This window comes from Phaethon lepturus, unplaced genomic scaffold (genome assembly GCF_000687285.1).
Source record: "Phaethon lepturus isolate BGI_N335 unplaced genomic scaffold, ASM68728v1 scaffold48752, whole genome shotgun sequence".
Taxonomy (NCBI): Eukaryota; Metazoa; Chordata; class Aves; order Phaethontiformes; family Phaethontidae; genus Phaethon; species Phaethon lepturus.
In genome coordinates this window covers 3,266-19,679 of record NW_010526491.1, presented here as the reverse complement: position 1 = coordinate 19,679, position 16,414 = coordinate 3,266, and the positions used below count along the sequence as shown (strand labels likewise).

At 35.6% G+C, this 16,414-nt stretch overlaps 1 protein-coding gene across 1 annotated transcript in view; it reads right to left on the bottom strand.

Moving 5' to 3' along the window:
• Positions 1-268: 268 nt before the first annotated feature.
• Positions 269-16,414, bottom strand: part of LOC104617686 (ribosomal protein S6 kinase alpha-3) — a gene marked incomplete at both ends in the record, with an annotated part of 18,320 nt that continues 2,174 nt past the window's right edge. Inside the window, 8 exons of the mRNA XM_010283067.1 lie at positions 269-453; positions 4,710-4,799; positions 6,531-6,656; positions 9,369-9,493; positions 10,322-10,424; positions 10,526-10,590; positions 10,863-10,951; positions 14,783-14,853. Coding sequence (XP_010281369.1) covers positions 269-453; positions 4,710-4,799; positions 6,531-6,656; positions 9,369-9,493; positions 10,322-10,424; positions 10,526-10,590; positions 10,863-10,951; positions 14,783-14,853 — 854 coding nt within the window. The remainder of the gene's footprint in view (positions 454-4,709; positions 4,800-6,530; positions 6,657-9,368; positions 9,494-10,321; positions 10,425-10,525; positions 10,591-10,862; positions 10,952-14,782; positions 14,854-16,414) is intronic.

Below are 16,414 nucleotides of genomic sequence, written 5' to 3'. Positions count from 1 at the left end.
TGGTCCTAGCACTTCTTCCTGGCTTGTTTCCTCTCCTATCCTATCTATTAGTCATTATCTGCATGTTCCACAGAACTGCTGACAGACTGCATACAGGACAAGAGAAACAGCTGCATCATCTCCTTTATCTGAACATCTACACAGCTGATGAGGAATGTTTTTCTGCTGCAATGTAATTATTTACCAAAAATTACTTAATTACTGCACAGAAGAACATGTCAAGATAAGAGTTTATACTTCTGAAAGAGAAGAATATTAACATCTATACGCATTCTGCCCAAGATGAAAACTTACCCCTTGTGCATGGAGATATTCAACTGTTTTTGTTATTGTGAACAGAACAGCACTAGCTTCTCGTTCTGAGAAAAATTTTTGCCTAAGAATTTTATCCAGCAGTTCTCCTCCTTTCATAAGTTCTGTTACTACGTATACATATTTTCCATCATCATACACCTGCAAAAAGTACACAAAGATGTCAACTTCAAAATATTAGGCTCTGCTATCTTCTTGTGAAATGTACAGAGATAGTGCAGGTGCATCCACAAGCTGTTTTCTTCCATTATTTTCCCCCATATTTCTCACCCCACACACTATCCAAACATTGTTCATCTTCAGACATAAACACAAAACCTTCTACAAAAAGGTAGTACAATAACAGAATAACATAAAAATACTGGCTTGTAAATGTAAAAAGACAAAAAAGGATGAATAACATGTAGTTTTCCTCACATAGTTTTACTGAAACAAATTAAACTGGACATGGGAGAAATTAAGTAGTAACAAATGGATACTAGTCCAATTAAGGCAAAACCAGAGCCAATTCTAGAAGCAGTTATTGCAGCAAATTACAAATATGAACAGAGATAATTCCAACTGAAGTGTCAGATAAAAAAAGGAAAAAACTAAGTTCACCTCAAATGGCCTCTGAACACTGAAGTTAATGCATAGAAAGCTGCTATGGTACAAGTCCACAACTTACATGTTACTCCACACATAAAGCCTAAACCAAAGTCTAAAATTACTAAAACACGTATATTTTAGCCCCTACTTCTAGTTATGGAAAATGGCTTAATTTTTGCATGTCTTTTATCTTCTAGGGAAACAGTAGCTGAGAATTATTTATATTATCACCAGGGGGCACTACAGACTGAACTAGACCAAAACATGTTTTAAGGTATAGTTATGCATTTCATTTCAGTTGCACTTTCTTGGGGTTTTAACTTTACCCCGAATGTGGTTCCTGCTTTAGTGAAACCTTTCACACACTGTCCCTATTATTATTTCAACCTATTTTTCATGGTGATGTTGTCATCATTCTCTTCAGTAATACATGTGAAAAAAACCCTAGTTTAAAAAGAAACAATCATCCAAGTCGTAGTAAAATAAATAGATGTCAGCTGAATTAAAAAAAAAAGTTTTCATCCCAATTTCTTTGTTTTAAGCTAGCTGGGAAATATAGACTGCTAGAGTTCTAAGCTTAGAAATTTTTGTGCTCTTAACTATACTGAAAGGATTTATTGTCTTGCCAAATAAAAAAAAAAGAGGACGAGTGAAAAAGAAATAATTCTGCAGGCTTGACAAGCTTATGATCTTAAGGAGAGTAAGACATGATGGGTTTCTATGTTCTCATTTAACAGCAATCCCCTCCCCCTCCGAAATATAAATGGCTGATCATCTGAATGTGTTTTTATGAAGACTTCAAATATTACACAGTATTAAAAGCAGAATTATCTCATTCTAGATGCTAAACTAGCATTTTAGATTTTTTTGTTTAACAGGTAGGCTCCCTCTAATCCTGGTATAACATGAGGAAATAAGCTTATTTCATTTGACATGACAAAACACACACAACTCAGTACTGCAGGGGGCATTCAAGCAAAATTTGCATTTGGTTACTATTTTATCTGCTACACCTTGCTGGTCCTGTCTGCCTGCCAAAAATAAAAAACTAAACCAACAAAACCATTCCCCTCGCCCTGATTTCTCTAACGGCATTATCAATTTAGTTGTTGCACTGAATAAATACCGTTGAAGTTTTCTTCACAGTTAGGTTCACAGTATTAAGCCGAGATAATAAATGTCATGCTAGTTTTTAAAATGAACTCCTGGCACATGCCAAATATCAGTCAGTATGTCTTCTCTAAAAGGCAAACTGGAAGAAACTAGGGAGAAACAGGTGTAGGCACATGAACAAAATATAATGGAATGGAGAAAGAGAACATGTTTTTTTGCAAAGTGAAAAAGATTTCGCATACATATTAGGAGTTTTTTGGAATTCCTAAATAAGCACTTGGACAGGAAAACTGGATATACTATATTCAGGTTTCTAAAATGCTTCTGAAATGATTCTTTAGCCAATGCTTTAAATAACTCAAAACAGGATAAAAGTTCTATTACAGAACAGTAACTAATAGGTAAAAAAGGGTAAAATACATGTAACGGTCTGGCACAGGAAGTTTCTAGGTAATGGTTTATTGGAAGCTGTGCGCTTCCTCTGTTCTTACACTGTTTCCTAGGCATCCACTAATGGCCACTGCCAGAGGCAGGATACTGGATAAGAAGGACATCTGATTTAGCACAATATAGCTCCTTCTTTTGTTTACATACCGTGTAACTGAAAAAGACCACTGATAACAATCAGAAAGAAAAATCCCAGAGGACTATGCATTGCAGAAAGAATTAGGTCTTTTGAATATCCATTGTTTCAATCCGAAGACCTTCAGAATTCAATTACATAAAAAGGCCGAGCAAGAATGAAAATTTCCATCCTAAGCTAAATTCAAATATTACTGCATTTATTCTTGAAATACAAGGAAAGAGAGAAATTATTTCTTGCAGAATAACGATTTCCAAAGACATGCACTTAATGCTGAAACATTTTATTTTGTTATTTCAAAATAGAAACATTTAAATTTTGGTGTGGAACTGAATAAAAAATTGAGTCAAATCAACATTGAGTTTTATTGGTATAATAACACATGGTGCTCTTGATGAGTTTGAGGGCTGAAGGCCAAGTACTCCTTATACTTTCCTCTGAAAGCTGTAATAGCACACCACTACATTGTGGTATATACAAGCAATCTGCCCCAAGCATCTGTATTAGGACAGTGAAAACTTTTAACAGTGTTTAATTTTTACAGTAGTGGTTATTATAACAAGTTTCTAATACACATGAATCCTGTATCTCTTTCCTTACAGTGGACATACTTCCATAAACTGGGCTTGAGGAACTGATCTGAAGTAGAAGTGAGAATTACAGCCTACTGTCTTCTCTTCCTCTGTGGACTTAAGGATTTTTTTTGTTGTTGTCTCCTTTTGTTATGTGCATATTACTGTTGGTGTGAATGAAAGATGGTTCCTACTGGAAGGTGACTGATGATGATGAAGAATTAATTACAAAGTAGAACGATTCAGCGTATGTGGCAACTTTTCAAGGCTGCCTGCATTTCTCTCTCAGTGAAAAATAGTCATAATGCTTAAGTTCAGTAAGTATTCCCATTCCTTATGTTTGCCTTCCTGCTTAAATAACATAACCTCTATTATGAATTAAAGTAACACATAAACCTAGCATGCATCACTAAAAGCAACCTGAATGCTGATGCAGGTTCCATATTAGCACTGTTGCTTTCAGATAGCTTTATAGTCAGACCATATGAAGCAGAACAAAGAGAAAGTGGGTATCTAGCTTGCAATAAGATAAGCTCCATGGTATATCTGACTTATTCTGTTCTCCCAAGAAAGGGCCAAACTACATGATATTGATAAAGTGAAGACAGATTATCGTAGGAGATGACCTCGAGGCAGAGTGCTCTAGTACTCATGTCCACAGTATTTACAAGCTACTGTCTTAATGACTTCAAAATGTCTGAGAATCTCCCTTCAGCTGAGCTCAGCTTCCTCTAAGTGGTTAGCTGTTTTGCTTGAGGTTTGGTTTTGGGGACCAGAATACTTTCTTGCAGGCTAATAAAGTCATTCATCATATGCCTTTTTAATTTTTAATTAATCCTCTTTAATGCATAATCAAGACGAGAAAGCAAATTTTTCTGTTAGAGCTTCAAAATCTACTGTTCACTATGAAAAACCTCTACCTCCCAAACTATGTTATTCTTTTCTTTTTATGGTCAAAGTGTTTCCATGGTCAGAGCAAATAATACAAGCAAAACATAGCCAGATAATCTTCCGTACAAAGACCAGATAAAGATACCAGGTAAAGAAAAGTGATGACTGTGGATATGAAGAGATTTTGTCCATTACTGAGTAACACTTGTTACTATCCATGAAAATGACTGGGTATTGTGCTATCTGAAACAGCACGTCCTCATTTACATAATAATGCACTTTAAAATTGCTTTTGACTAATGTAAACAAAAGTAGATTTGAGGTTAACTAAGCAACCGAAAAACTTGCTTGTTCTTTTAAAAATACAGACCATTTTAAATTAATTATTCCTGTGCTGGGATTTATGAAGGATGAATTATTTGGGTGCTTAGGATTATGTTGTACCAAAATATAAGCACCTTTAAAAGATGACAGTGAGACATCTCAGTAAAAATTGGATACTGTTGAATAAACTGCATTAGGACATTGTTTCATTTTTAAATACTGAAAAACAGTGACATAAATCTAAAACACGTAGTTTGTCATGTCTCAAATTAGAAAGTGATATGCAATTATAATACACTAACGGATGTCTTTAATATACTACTTACATCTTTTAGGGTAATAATATTTGGATGCTGTCCATAGCGCAGTAGGATTTCAATCTCCTCTGTTGGATCTCTTTTACTCTTGTCAATGATCTACAAGAGCAAATAGGTACATAGGCATAATTCTTTTTGTGAACATTGTATAGTGTAACACTTTGGCATGCTTACTGGCATAAACAGATAAGCAATATTTATTGTTGTTGGTAAAGGGCATGGATTATAATCGAAACAAAGTTTGTTAAGTTGGAACAGCAAGGCAAAGCAAAAAATGTTGGAAAAACATGGGAAAAATCTCAGTTGAAAACAATTTTGGAGGATAAGTGATCTCATCCCTCAGACTGGGATAAATAATGCAAGGCTGTTTAGTACATAAGACTTCAGTCACCCACCATTTAATAAAATAGGAAGTTCCTAATTTGACATGAGATACTGGTTTGACAATGCTAATGAACTAATTTTCACAAGGCTAATCTCAAACAAATTATTTTGTGCAGCAAAAGACAAAGCAGGAGAGTAAGAGAATCAAAAAATAAGAAAAAGGAAAAATTTCTTAAGAGTTAATCCAGAGAAGCATTCTGTTATGAAAGTTCATTGGAATCTCTGGAGGCTTGCCTGATAGGATCTGAAGTTCTCCCCATGCAAACAAGCAAAACATTATTTTGCCCTATTTAAAACGTATTCTTATTCTCCTTTTTTCTCTCCTTCTGAACTTGCAGAATTTCCTCTTAATACCTTTCTCCATCTCTGTCTTACCCCTTCTTCCTCTTGACTTCCTAAAGCCCTTACTGCTACAAGCACCATCCCAACACATTGAACACTAATCACCTTATTCTTTTTTCATGATTCCTTGCAGGAAAAAAGCCACAATACAGGCAGCAGAAAAGCGAGGCAATCCTTGTGAGGACTGTGATAAATTCTACGGCTTTGAGAATTAACAGCTATGCCAGTACTTTCTTAGAGTTTTGAGAAATTACTTCAAATTGCAAGCACAAAAGTCAAATCTGTTCCTAAGCAGAACCAGAATAATGACAAGTGTGTAACTACCGAATTGAAATTGAAGGGTTTCCAGTAGACAATCTGTGGACAAGGATACAGCAAAACATAATTTATCTTCGCATTTTACACATCTGAGTAGTAAACTGTTCAAAAATTCAAGCAGGTAACTGCCTCACAATACAGCATTTAGTTTTTTCTTCCTTTTAAAGTCTGCTAATCTATACTCCTGCTTTCATAATAACCACTCAGCTCCACAGTGTTATACAGAAAGCCAACAAGATAAACTTATGATTCCACTTTTGGGAATTCTACTGATTTCAACTAAGAATTTAATGCGTTCAATGAAGTGCTAGAAAGCCCAATAGAATAGCATAAAAACAACATCAGAAACCTTGTTAAAAACTGTTATAAACTCCTAGCTATCTGAAAATTTATGAATCTACTTTGGAAGCAAAACCCCCCATATTGTATTTTTAAAAAATGATGGAAAGTCAGGTAAGCTTTTCATAGCACATTTCCTTCTAGAATCAGTCATGTAACTCTCATCAGTTTTACTGTAATTACATAGGTGTTTCAAAGACTGAAGACTGCTTTTCACCACCAAAACCAGCATATAGACAACAAAACCAATAGCAATTCTATATAAATATCTGCCAGTAAATATTTTATTTGGTTGATTAGTATAATTCACATTTGTATCTACATTTTTTAATATTAAAAAAATTATCTATATTTGCTATGTTCTTTATGGCAAATAAATTAATGATGCCCAATGTCACTGATGCTAAAAACTGAAGAGAGTTGTGTGTTTTATAACAAAGTAATTACCTTTACAGCATATTCCATATTTGAAGCTTTATGAATACATCTCTTGCAGATAGAGTAAGATCCAACTCCGATATCTTCCTTTACTTCATATCCATCAGTAAACTGAATGCTGTTCCTGTGCAACTGCTACCAAAATAACATTATCAATTAATGACTATTCTAAATATATAATAATTAATATTAAGAATAATTTTTTTGAATTCCTAGTGATTTGCTTCGAGTTTTAAACTGATGACTGTACTAGGTCCAAGTAGTCTAAACAGCCACTACCTTCTGTTTGCTATTAGTATGAGATAAATTATATATTAAATACTTTGTAAATAATGCACACTGTATTTTAGAAACTGACAACATGATGTTTCTGGTTACTGATTTATTAATTTAAAGATAGAATCTCCAAAACAAAGATGACCAGAAGACTACATTATAAAATAATGGTAAAACAGCATCACTGTTTCTATTATCTGAATACATGAATGCCAGCTGGAAAATTCAGACATACTGAAGAGACAGATTAACTGGAAATCGCGTGGAATGGCAGTCAAAAATCCTTTCACAGAAATAAAAAGCTGAAAGAAGGACAAGTGTTGACTCCTGTAAGGGAAGGAAATGGTGTTCTAGTATAAGGCGTTTGTGCAAAGGATGCAAAGCATTTGCAGGAAACCATCTGGGTATCCTGCAGCACAGAAAAGAGGAAATAGGAGTGAGGAAGTGGTTGAGGGGCACAGAGGAAAGGCAGCAGAGAAATAGACTTTTACAAGAGACAGAAACCATATACAAAGATACAGAATTTAATCCAAAAATCTATGTGGGTAAGAAGGAGCACAGAAGACCTTGTAGAAACTTTTAGCAAGACTTCAGGACCAGAAGTCATTCTGACCCATATACCAAATCAGATAGCTTCTTTAGAATAAAAAAGGATCTAAAAACCCTTGAAATTTAATGGTTCATTACACATGAAACAGGTCATGTGTACAAACAAATACATTATGACTATTCTATACATAGTAAGAGGATTAAAGAAATACAAGAGGTATTCATGTTCTGAATAAACTGTGTTTTAAAAATTCTCTCAGACGTGCAAAATATCATTGCAGTAAAAATATAAATAAACCCAATCATACAGCATACCTTTTTATTCCTACCTATACACCAATAAGAAGTTTTCAACACAATTTAGGTTACCAGTTGATTTTCACAACTCAGCCTTCCTCAATAATTAGAATTATTAAAAACAGAAAGAAGAGGTAGAAATACAATTTTTGCAGAGGTCTTCCAGTTTGCTTTCCTGCACGTGCATCTGCTTTTTTCCCCACAGGCTGCAAACTCTCCAGTGCTGATGGGTGCTTTCACAATGACCTCAGCCTCACAAGGAGGCAAGGCATGCCCCTCCCTCATTCTAGCATGAGGTCCACCTTTTCTGTCTCACACAAGACTTACACCTAAGAAAAGCCTTGTTGTCCAAAAATAAGCAGTCCTGGCTTATAACAGAACATATAAGAATAGCAACTGAATTAGGCTATTAAAAGTGACAGCCTCACAATTATTAATACAGGAGACTGTACTGGAGTCATTCTAATACTGCTAGGAAGCCAAAGTTTGTGTAGGTACTGTAACATTGCCTTATATGATACACTGAAATTGGTCACAAAATATCACAGATTAGCACATTAACTTAAAGTGGCTTGGGAGGGACAGAATACGTCCTGGGTTATAGGTTCCAAAACACAAAGCAATCCAAAACATCCAGATACAATTCACAATTGTACTCCAGCGCCTCCACCTGTACTGTAGAAATAAACCAGTATTTTCATGCATGGGGGAAAAAGATCAAGATGTCTGTTATTCCCCTCCACCTTATACTTACAGCATCCTGGCCTGTATCAGAACTAGTGTGGCCAGCAGGAGTAGGGAAGTGATCGTGCCCCTGTACTCGGCACTGGTGAGGCCGCACCTCGAATCCTGTGTTCAGTTTTGGGCCACTCACTACAAGAAGGACATTGAGGTGCTGCAGTGTGTCCAGAGAAGGGCAACGAAGCTGGTGAGGGGTCTGGAGCACAAGTCTTATGAGGAGCAGCTGAGGGAACTGGGGTTGTTCAGTCTGGAGAAGAGGAGGCTGAGGGGAGACCTTATCGCTCTCTACAACTCGCTGAAAGGGGGTTGTGTTGAGGTGGGTGTTGGTCTCTTCTCCCAAGTAACCAGCAATAGGACAAGAGGAAGTGGACTCAATTTGTGCCAGGGGAGGTTTAGACTAGATATCAGGAAAAATTTCTTTACTGAGAGAGTGGTCAAGCATTGGAACAGGCTGCCCAGGGAGGGGATGGAGTCACCATCACTGGAAGCATTCAAAAAATGTGTGGATGTGGCGTTTCGGGACATGGTTTAGTGCGCATAGTGATGTTGGGTTAATGGTTGGACTTGATGATCTTGAGTCACCATCCCTGGAGGTATTTAAAAGATGTGTGGATGTGGTGCTTAGGGACATGGTTTACTGGTGGACTTGGCAGTGCTAGGTTAACAGCTGGACTCAATGGTCTTAAGGGTCTTTTCTAATCTTAATGATTCTGTGATATTGAAGTTATTACAGTATAGATGGTAGAATGTTTCCATTTAAGGGTTGAAGTCTATTCACACCCATGTCTGCTCAGTAATTAAACAGACCTTGCACCTTCAGAGGTTTTGTTTGGATAACATAATCTGCTCCTTACTTTTCTTGTATAAAGGTGATAACGACTTTGTCACGGTACTTCATTCTGTGATGAAGGAAACAATCCCTCCACCAAGAGACAGCAATACTGCTTTATTGACTTTTTTTTTTTTTAAAGCAGATGTACTCACCTGGACAATTGAATGCACTCCAACTGTCTGCATTGCTTGGCTTTCATCATCTGATGCAATAGCTACGAAACTAAATCCCCGAAAAAGTTGATGTGCATTAGCACTAGGTGGGATACCAGGTGAATCTGAAAAACACATCTTCTACTTAAAAACAGAGTTTTTAAAATGTAGAGATGAGATTATATTTACTCTGAAGAGGAAATTACAGCTTTATTCTAGAAGGTGCACAGAAACTGGAATTTGCAGAAAGTGTTTCTGAGGACCAAAATACAAATAATTACCGAACTGTTCTGCATATACCATCTGGAAGCACAACTGATAATCAAGGATTACAAAGATCATATTGCTGTCAGACAATATTTTATTATACAAAAAACAATACTCTGCAGAAAATATTTACATATAGCAGCATATCTATGTTAGATTTATGGAGAAGCAGCACTCAAATTCTAGTAACACCCTGAATTTGTAAAGATAAAAATGTCTATCATATTTTGAACGGATCAGTGTAAAACTACGCAGACACAGATGGCACTGAAACAGCAACTTTGCCACCCAAAGTCTGAAATTACTAAGTTGCTACATATGCATAGTATGTAGAGTCACCATCATGAATTAAATGAAGCCACAGAATATAACCTTCAAAGAGACACAGACACAGATAATCTTTTTGGATTAAAAAAAACGAGATTACTTAGATAAATAAAATTGAACTTATGTATATGTTTTGTTGCTGAGGATTACTTCATTTTTAACATAGGACAGCTCAGTTAAATATCCTCGTGATATTTACACGAAGGACCACAAAAACTTTTATGAACTATGGACTACTTCTCTGTGAGCATTCATTTAGCCCAGCAACACCTGGAAGAACAATACACTGTACATAAGTTGAACAGGAACAATGTTTCTAATTTTTGAATATGTAAATTGTTTACTTATTCTCTTTTTACCTTTTGGAGTTTTTGCTGTAAACTCAGGGTCAAAATAAAATGTATCTTCAGGTCTGCCAGTTGCAGGTTTAAAAGGAGGATGAATTTCTCTCCTGTACAATTTCTGGAGAGAAGGCATAGGCCAGAGTGAATTAAAAAGTTATTCAACACCACCAAACATTTAACCAAGAAATTTACTGAACTAATTTTGAAATAGATACTCACATTCCAATCTATTTTGGAAAAGAATGCATGCCTCTTAATTTCTTCAACTCCATCTGGACCTGCTCCTTTTATAAGGAAGAAAAGTGTCTGTGAATTATTTTCTTCTTGGTCAAAAGAATGTCTAGCAAAATTATATTTCTTATTTCTTCTGCATTTATTTTCGACATGAATAGCAGAAATAATATTTTGTTGATCATAGAAAAGCAAAGAGGCAAACTATGTTCTTACTACAAAGCCTACTTTACACAAGAAACTGTATACTTATTTAGTCTGTTTAATGATCATTGATGTTATCAACTTTATGATCAAATTTAAAATATTCTGCTAAACACTTTACCTAATCTGTTTGCTGGGTTTCTTTTGAAGAGCATTCTCAGAAGACTCTGTGCTTCAGGACTCAAGAACTGGGGCATCCCAAGTTTGGCCCTAGAGAACAAAAAAAATTAATAGCATACAAACATATTTAGGTAAGAATTAACTCTGTCTTCCCCCTGTCCCTTGTCATTCAAGAAATCTGTATCAAACAAAATAGCATCACTGAGAAACTGCCTTCAGACATCAGAAACAGAGCAAAAGTGCTGTCAGTCATGTAAATCTGTAATTTCTTTTTTTTGCCCTCCTGTTTTGAGTATTGTATTTTCAGTGTGGACTCAAGAACTTAACTAGAGGAAGAGGTGGTAAAAAAAATGTAGGAAAGAATAGTAATAGGATAACAGTTTGCAAACTGTTACAAATTTTTGTAATATGTTTTGATCCGCGTTTAAGTTCAGTTATTACCAAATAAATTACCAAACAAGCAAATTCATTTTGATAGTCAGACAAAAGACATTTTAGAAGGGGTAAGAAAACTACCACAGTATAACATACACTAAGAACACCCAAGTAAAACAACAGGAAACCTATGCTAGAAGGTAAAAATTGAATTAAAGTAGGACAGATCTTGCAAGATTAGCAGGTAAAAAAGGAGAAAAAGATCACTTCCTCCTTCCTTTCTCCCCCCCATTTCAAATACTACTTTTCCAACTTGCCAGTCTTGAATTTTTAGATTTAAGTTTTTGTAGTTCTGTCATTTAATTTTGTTTTATAATCCACACCATATTTTTCTCCTCCCCATTTTAATGAAGACTCCATCTTCTCACTGTTACTAGGTCTCACTTCTTATGACCATGATAAAGGTAAGGATGGATATAATTCCATCCTTTCCATCTCTTTTTCAACCTGAGCTTGTATTTTTCTGTAACAATCCACAACACAAGCCTTATATGTGTTTCAAGCAGAAGATGTGATTTGCCTTGTGTTCTAGCTATTCATAGATGTCCACCTCTCTGTCACTTCAGCAAGTGCATACATGCTGCCATTGATTCACTATTCATTACTTTAAAACTAGAATTTACTAACTTTTCCATTTCTTTCTGTATTAAAGAAGCCAGGGTGGGGGCAAGTCTGAAAAACTTTTGCCTTCTTTGAACTCTCAATAACATACTACAGGCAGATCGAGACCACTGAGTGAAGGAATGGGCAGTGGGCCATTCAATGCTTCCCTGATTGCCATGCACCACTAGTAGCTGAATTCTTGCTCATGCACGTAATATGAGTAATTTCATTGCATGTTCACTTGATGTCATTTCTGCTCACAGCAAAGTATTGGAGAGCTACACTGGAAGAAGGAAGCAAGGAACATATTGTCTGCAGAAGCACAATGGTATAATTTACAATGTTAATGAAGGACAGAAAACCGACAACTAAATATGATAGGACTGTGCTGGAGTGGGTGGAAATCTTTGTCCTATTATAATCCAAAACAGCTCCAACAGTAGGATGCTGCCCTGGAGGTTCAGCATGAGAGGTCAACTGCTTAGAAAAAATCTAAAGCCAGGCCAAAAACATAACTGCAATTAATCTTACAGAGAAGTGGCTCAATGAACAGAAACAAAATATGTAGAATAAATTCTAGAGGACTGGTATGTACTGCAGTCCACAGTGGTGTAAATTGGAGGCTCTTGTGCAAACCACAGAAATTAAGACTGTCATTGCTCCCTTTCCATCATGAAGGAGCACCTTTCACAAAATCCTTTACTGGCCATGTGACACAGCAGAAGAAAAGGCAATTGCCAGGTCCTTAGAGGTCCTAGGTTATACAACTACATGAGCGACAGCAGTTTTCTTCTGACATTCCTGATGGATGAAGACAAAATTTTATATGAAGGCATACCTCTTCAGTAAAGAAGAAAAGATATTTTAACAAGTTAACTTTATTGCTGCAAACTATGATTTCTTCAAATTGCAGAGTTTCTCAGTTTTAAGTAAAACACACAAGAAGAAACAAAAATTTGTCTTGGTAGTTTTGTGAGAAATTAAGAGCCCAGGAAAACAGGTGTTGTGAGAAGAATGCATCTTCTGTGGATTTTCATGAACAGGAGATAAGAAAAGCAACATATCTTAAATGATACCCTACAAATACATGAATTCATATGCACACCTGTCTATTTTAAACAGTTTTATGAAAAATTTAAGGAGAAATATAGTACATTTACTAGTATACAGAAAAATAAAAAGAAACCGTACTGCCATTCTTATGGGGCCAGACAAAAAATGTGAACTTATCAGAAGAGACTTTAAAATATCTCCTGGTTTTCAGCTGTTCATATTACCAACAGCAAAACAAATTTAGATGTTTGTAATAACCATAAGTGTACAGAACATTAAAATAGAGGTAAGATTTCTTTACTTCATACCACATTTTTTGTGCAGCTCTCTGAAACTAATAACAAAGATTAGAATGTGAGAAAAGAAAGAAATTGGAAAGGGAATTAGAGATACATGCTCAGATGAAATATGACAGTAGTTATGAATGTCAGTTAACTGGGGAGATACAAGCAGGATATTCTACATGGCAGATGAATACAGAAGATTTTTGTAGCAACAGTGGAAAGACTATTGAGGAACAGAGTGGAATCACATGCAGGTGGAGAAGAGAAAGATGTGACTCGTGAGACATGGATGGAAAAAAAATTCATGGCTCCTGAAATAAGTGACAGTGCAGCAGAACTATCTCAGACTAGCTTCCTGTAAATAGGAGGTGGTCAGAAGGAGTTTATGCTTGCTGTGAATAGATAGAACCTTTTAGTTAAAGACATTCAATAATCACAACATGAAGATTTGAACTGGCATGGTATTGAGGCAACAGAAGAAATTAGCACCACTAAATACATTTGCAAATATAAGATGAGGAAGAAAAACAAGGGCAAAGAATAACTTAATACGTATGCATTATGAAAGCAAAAGCAAGGAAAAGAATGAGTTTGTTTTCTATCAGTTTTCACATTCTAATTACGTCAAAAAAATACGAAAGAATTTCATATATTCAAACAGGCTGTTGCTGCAAAAGAAATGCTGGCTTTGATATATAGGTAGACAAGCGGTAACGGGACTAAGAACAATGATAAACGATGAAGCAGAAAAAAGATGAGTTTTATGAGCTTCCATGGAAAAAAATTGTATTAGTAAAAAATGGCTGGAAACAGAGAAGTGAAACTATGACACGAGGAAACAGAATTGTTTGCACAGCATTAGGCTACAGTCCCAAAAGCAGGACATTTATGTCACAGGCTGTATGAGTTCAGAGAATATGTAGGGGATCAGCAAGGAAAAAAAAACAGGCCTTCATCAGCAAAAACAAAAATGTTAACTGCATGAAGGAAAGCAATTTCCACAATATAGCTAATGCAAAACCTATACTGGAAATAGCAAAGGGGAAAAATGGAGCTTGGGCATGTCATAGGAGAGTACATAAGGGAAGATGCACTTTAGCAAATAGGGGAAGTATCAGGGAAACAAGTTATTGGCAGCACCAGTAATATAAAGAAGTGGGGTAAGGAGCTGGTAAGATAGAGAAGGATAAGGAGAGAAAATACTTTCTCAAAAAAAAAAAGCTAAAACAAAAACAAGGAAAAAATGCACAGGTTATCAAAAAGGATAAGAAAGTTAAAAAATATGGAAATAAGATGGGAAAGATCATATGGTTGGAAAAGTTATTATTACAGATTAAAGAGCTGCTATGAAATTCTTTGTACCTGATATGGGGGAGGAATAGAAAGGCAAATTAGATAGGCAGCAGAGGGAATTAATAGTATGGAATAGGGAGTGAGGATTTACCAGTACCTTTGGAAATGAGGGAAGAGTAGAAATTAGATATTGCAGCCCGGAGGGCATCCCTGTAGAATACCTGATGAGATATATAAATAAGAGTGTACTCACTTGAGAATCATAGTCATGGTTTCTTTTCTGTCTTTCCCTTGGAAAGGTAGAGTACCAGTGAGCATTTCAAACTGTATAGAGTAAAACTTTCATCAATCACATTACCTGGACAAAATCTAATTTTTGACAAAACTACTTAGCATCTTAACCTTCCAAAATTCATGCACGTTAACAAGCAAGTCTGTGCAAAACAACTTCTCATTGTACAACTTAAGTTACTGTGAACGTCAAGCAGCCTTTGCCATTTTTAAAGCTGCAAAATATTTGCCTATAATGATACCTTGCTTTACATGCTTTTATGTGAACAATTTAGACTATAATGTTCTGTGTTTCATTTCTGCCTAAAAAGTTTACTCTTGGAAGACTTGATCTATACAACTGTATTTTAGTTTTCAAGAAGGTGGGGGGTAGGGAAAAAGATTTCCCTTTCAGAAGTTAGTGACAATTTCTCCTCATGCAGAGATATTTTAAAAGGTCAACATTTTTAAAATTGGCATATAAACAGCCTTCAATGAAAAGGGGAAAAAAGTTAGTTGATTGACAAAGACATGCATGATGAAAAGTGGTTACTGTATGCATACAGTGGAAATAAAGCCTGAAGGAACACGTAAGAGCTACACAGTACGTGCATGCACATTCTACAGTGCCTGGTAGTAGGCAACAGACACTGTTAAAATACTGATTTGTTCTGAAAGTGACTGAGTAAAAACAGATAAATACAAAGGCACTTCCATTGGGCTGCATTATACTGCCGGGATATCAGATTTAAGTGAGGTACTGAAAGCAGTCTGGCAGCAGTCATGGCAGCCAACACTCTTGAGGCAGGAATTCTGATTTTTGGTTTCAGAATTGCAAAACAATGTAGTTAATAAAATTTCATGGCATACACTTAAAGCCATCAAAATGAAAATAATTCTAAAGGAACCCTCTGAACAGCTTATGCAAACTTAAATCATCCTGAACACAAGGTATCCTCTATTCCTCTCTTTTCTGGTATGACCCAAACATTCAGCCTTCTAAGCATTAAAAATGTACATGGATAACTGGAGTGAATAATGTGTGACAGTAGTACCCTTGGATCTACAATAAGAGCAAGAAGATGCACTAACAGCATTCTTTAAAGCTTCTTTTTATTAAAATAAAATTTTAAATTTCTTACTATCCTATAAAGTATTCAGAAAATAAAAGCTGCCAACTCTTCGCTACTGCTAGATACTTTTTATTCTAAATATCATTTTTACATATATACTTATATTTAAAATTGTAAATGTAACATAATGCCAACACGAAAAAAACTCTACTTTTAACTTTAACACTTAAGACAATCGTTAGGAAGGTATGAGAGGCATAAGCCAAAACTATTAAAAAATTCACCTTTTCTTTGTTTATTGTTTAGAATGATCTTCACAAATTGTACTTGCAAAAAAACTTTTCTAAAGGTAAATTTGGAGTGCTGCATGTTTTGTTTACACTCGCTTGAAATAAAGTTTCTTTAGCATGCTCGTATTTTGTCACAAGCATACACACTTGTATTAACAACTCAGCACACATATTCTTGGTGTCTCCCCCACCCCCAATACTATATTCCAACATCAATAGGCCAACAGTACTTTAAGAATAAGACAACATTGG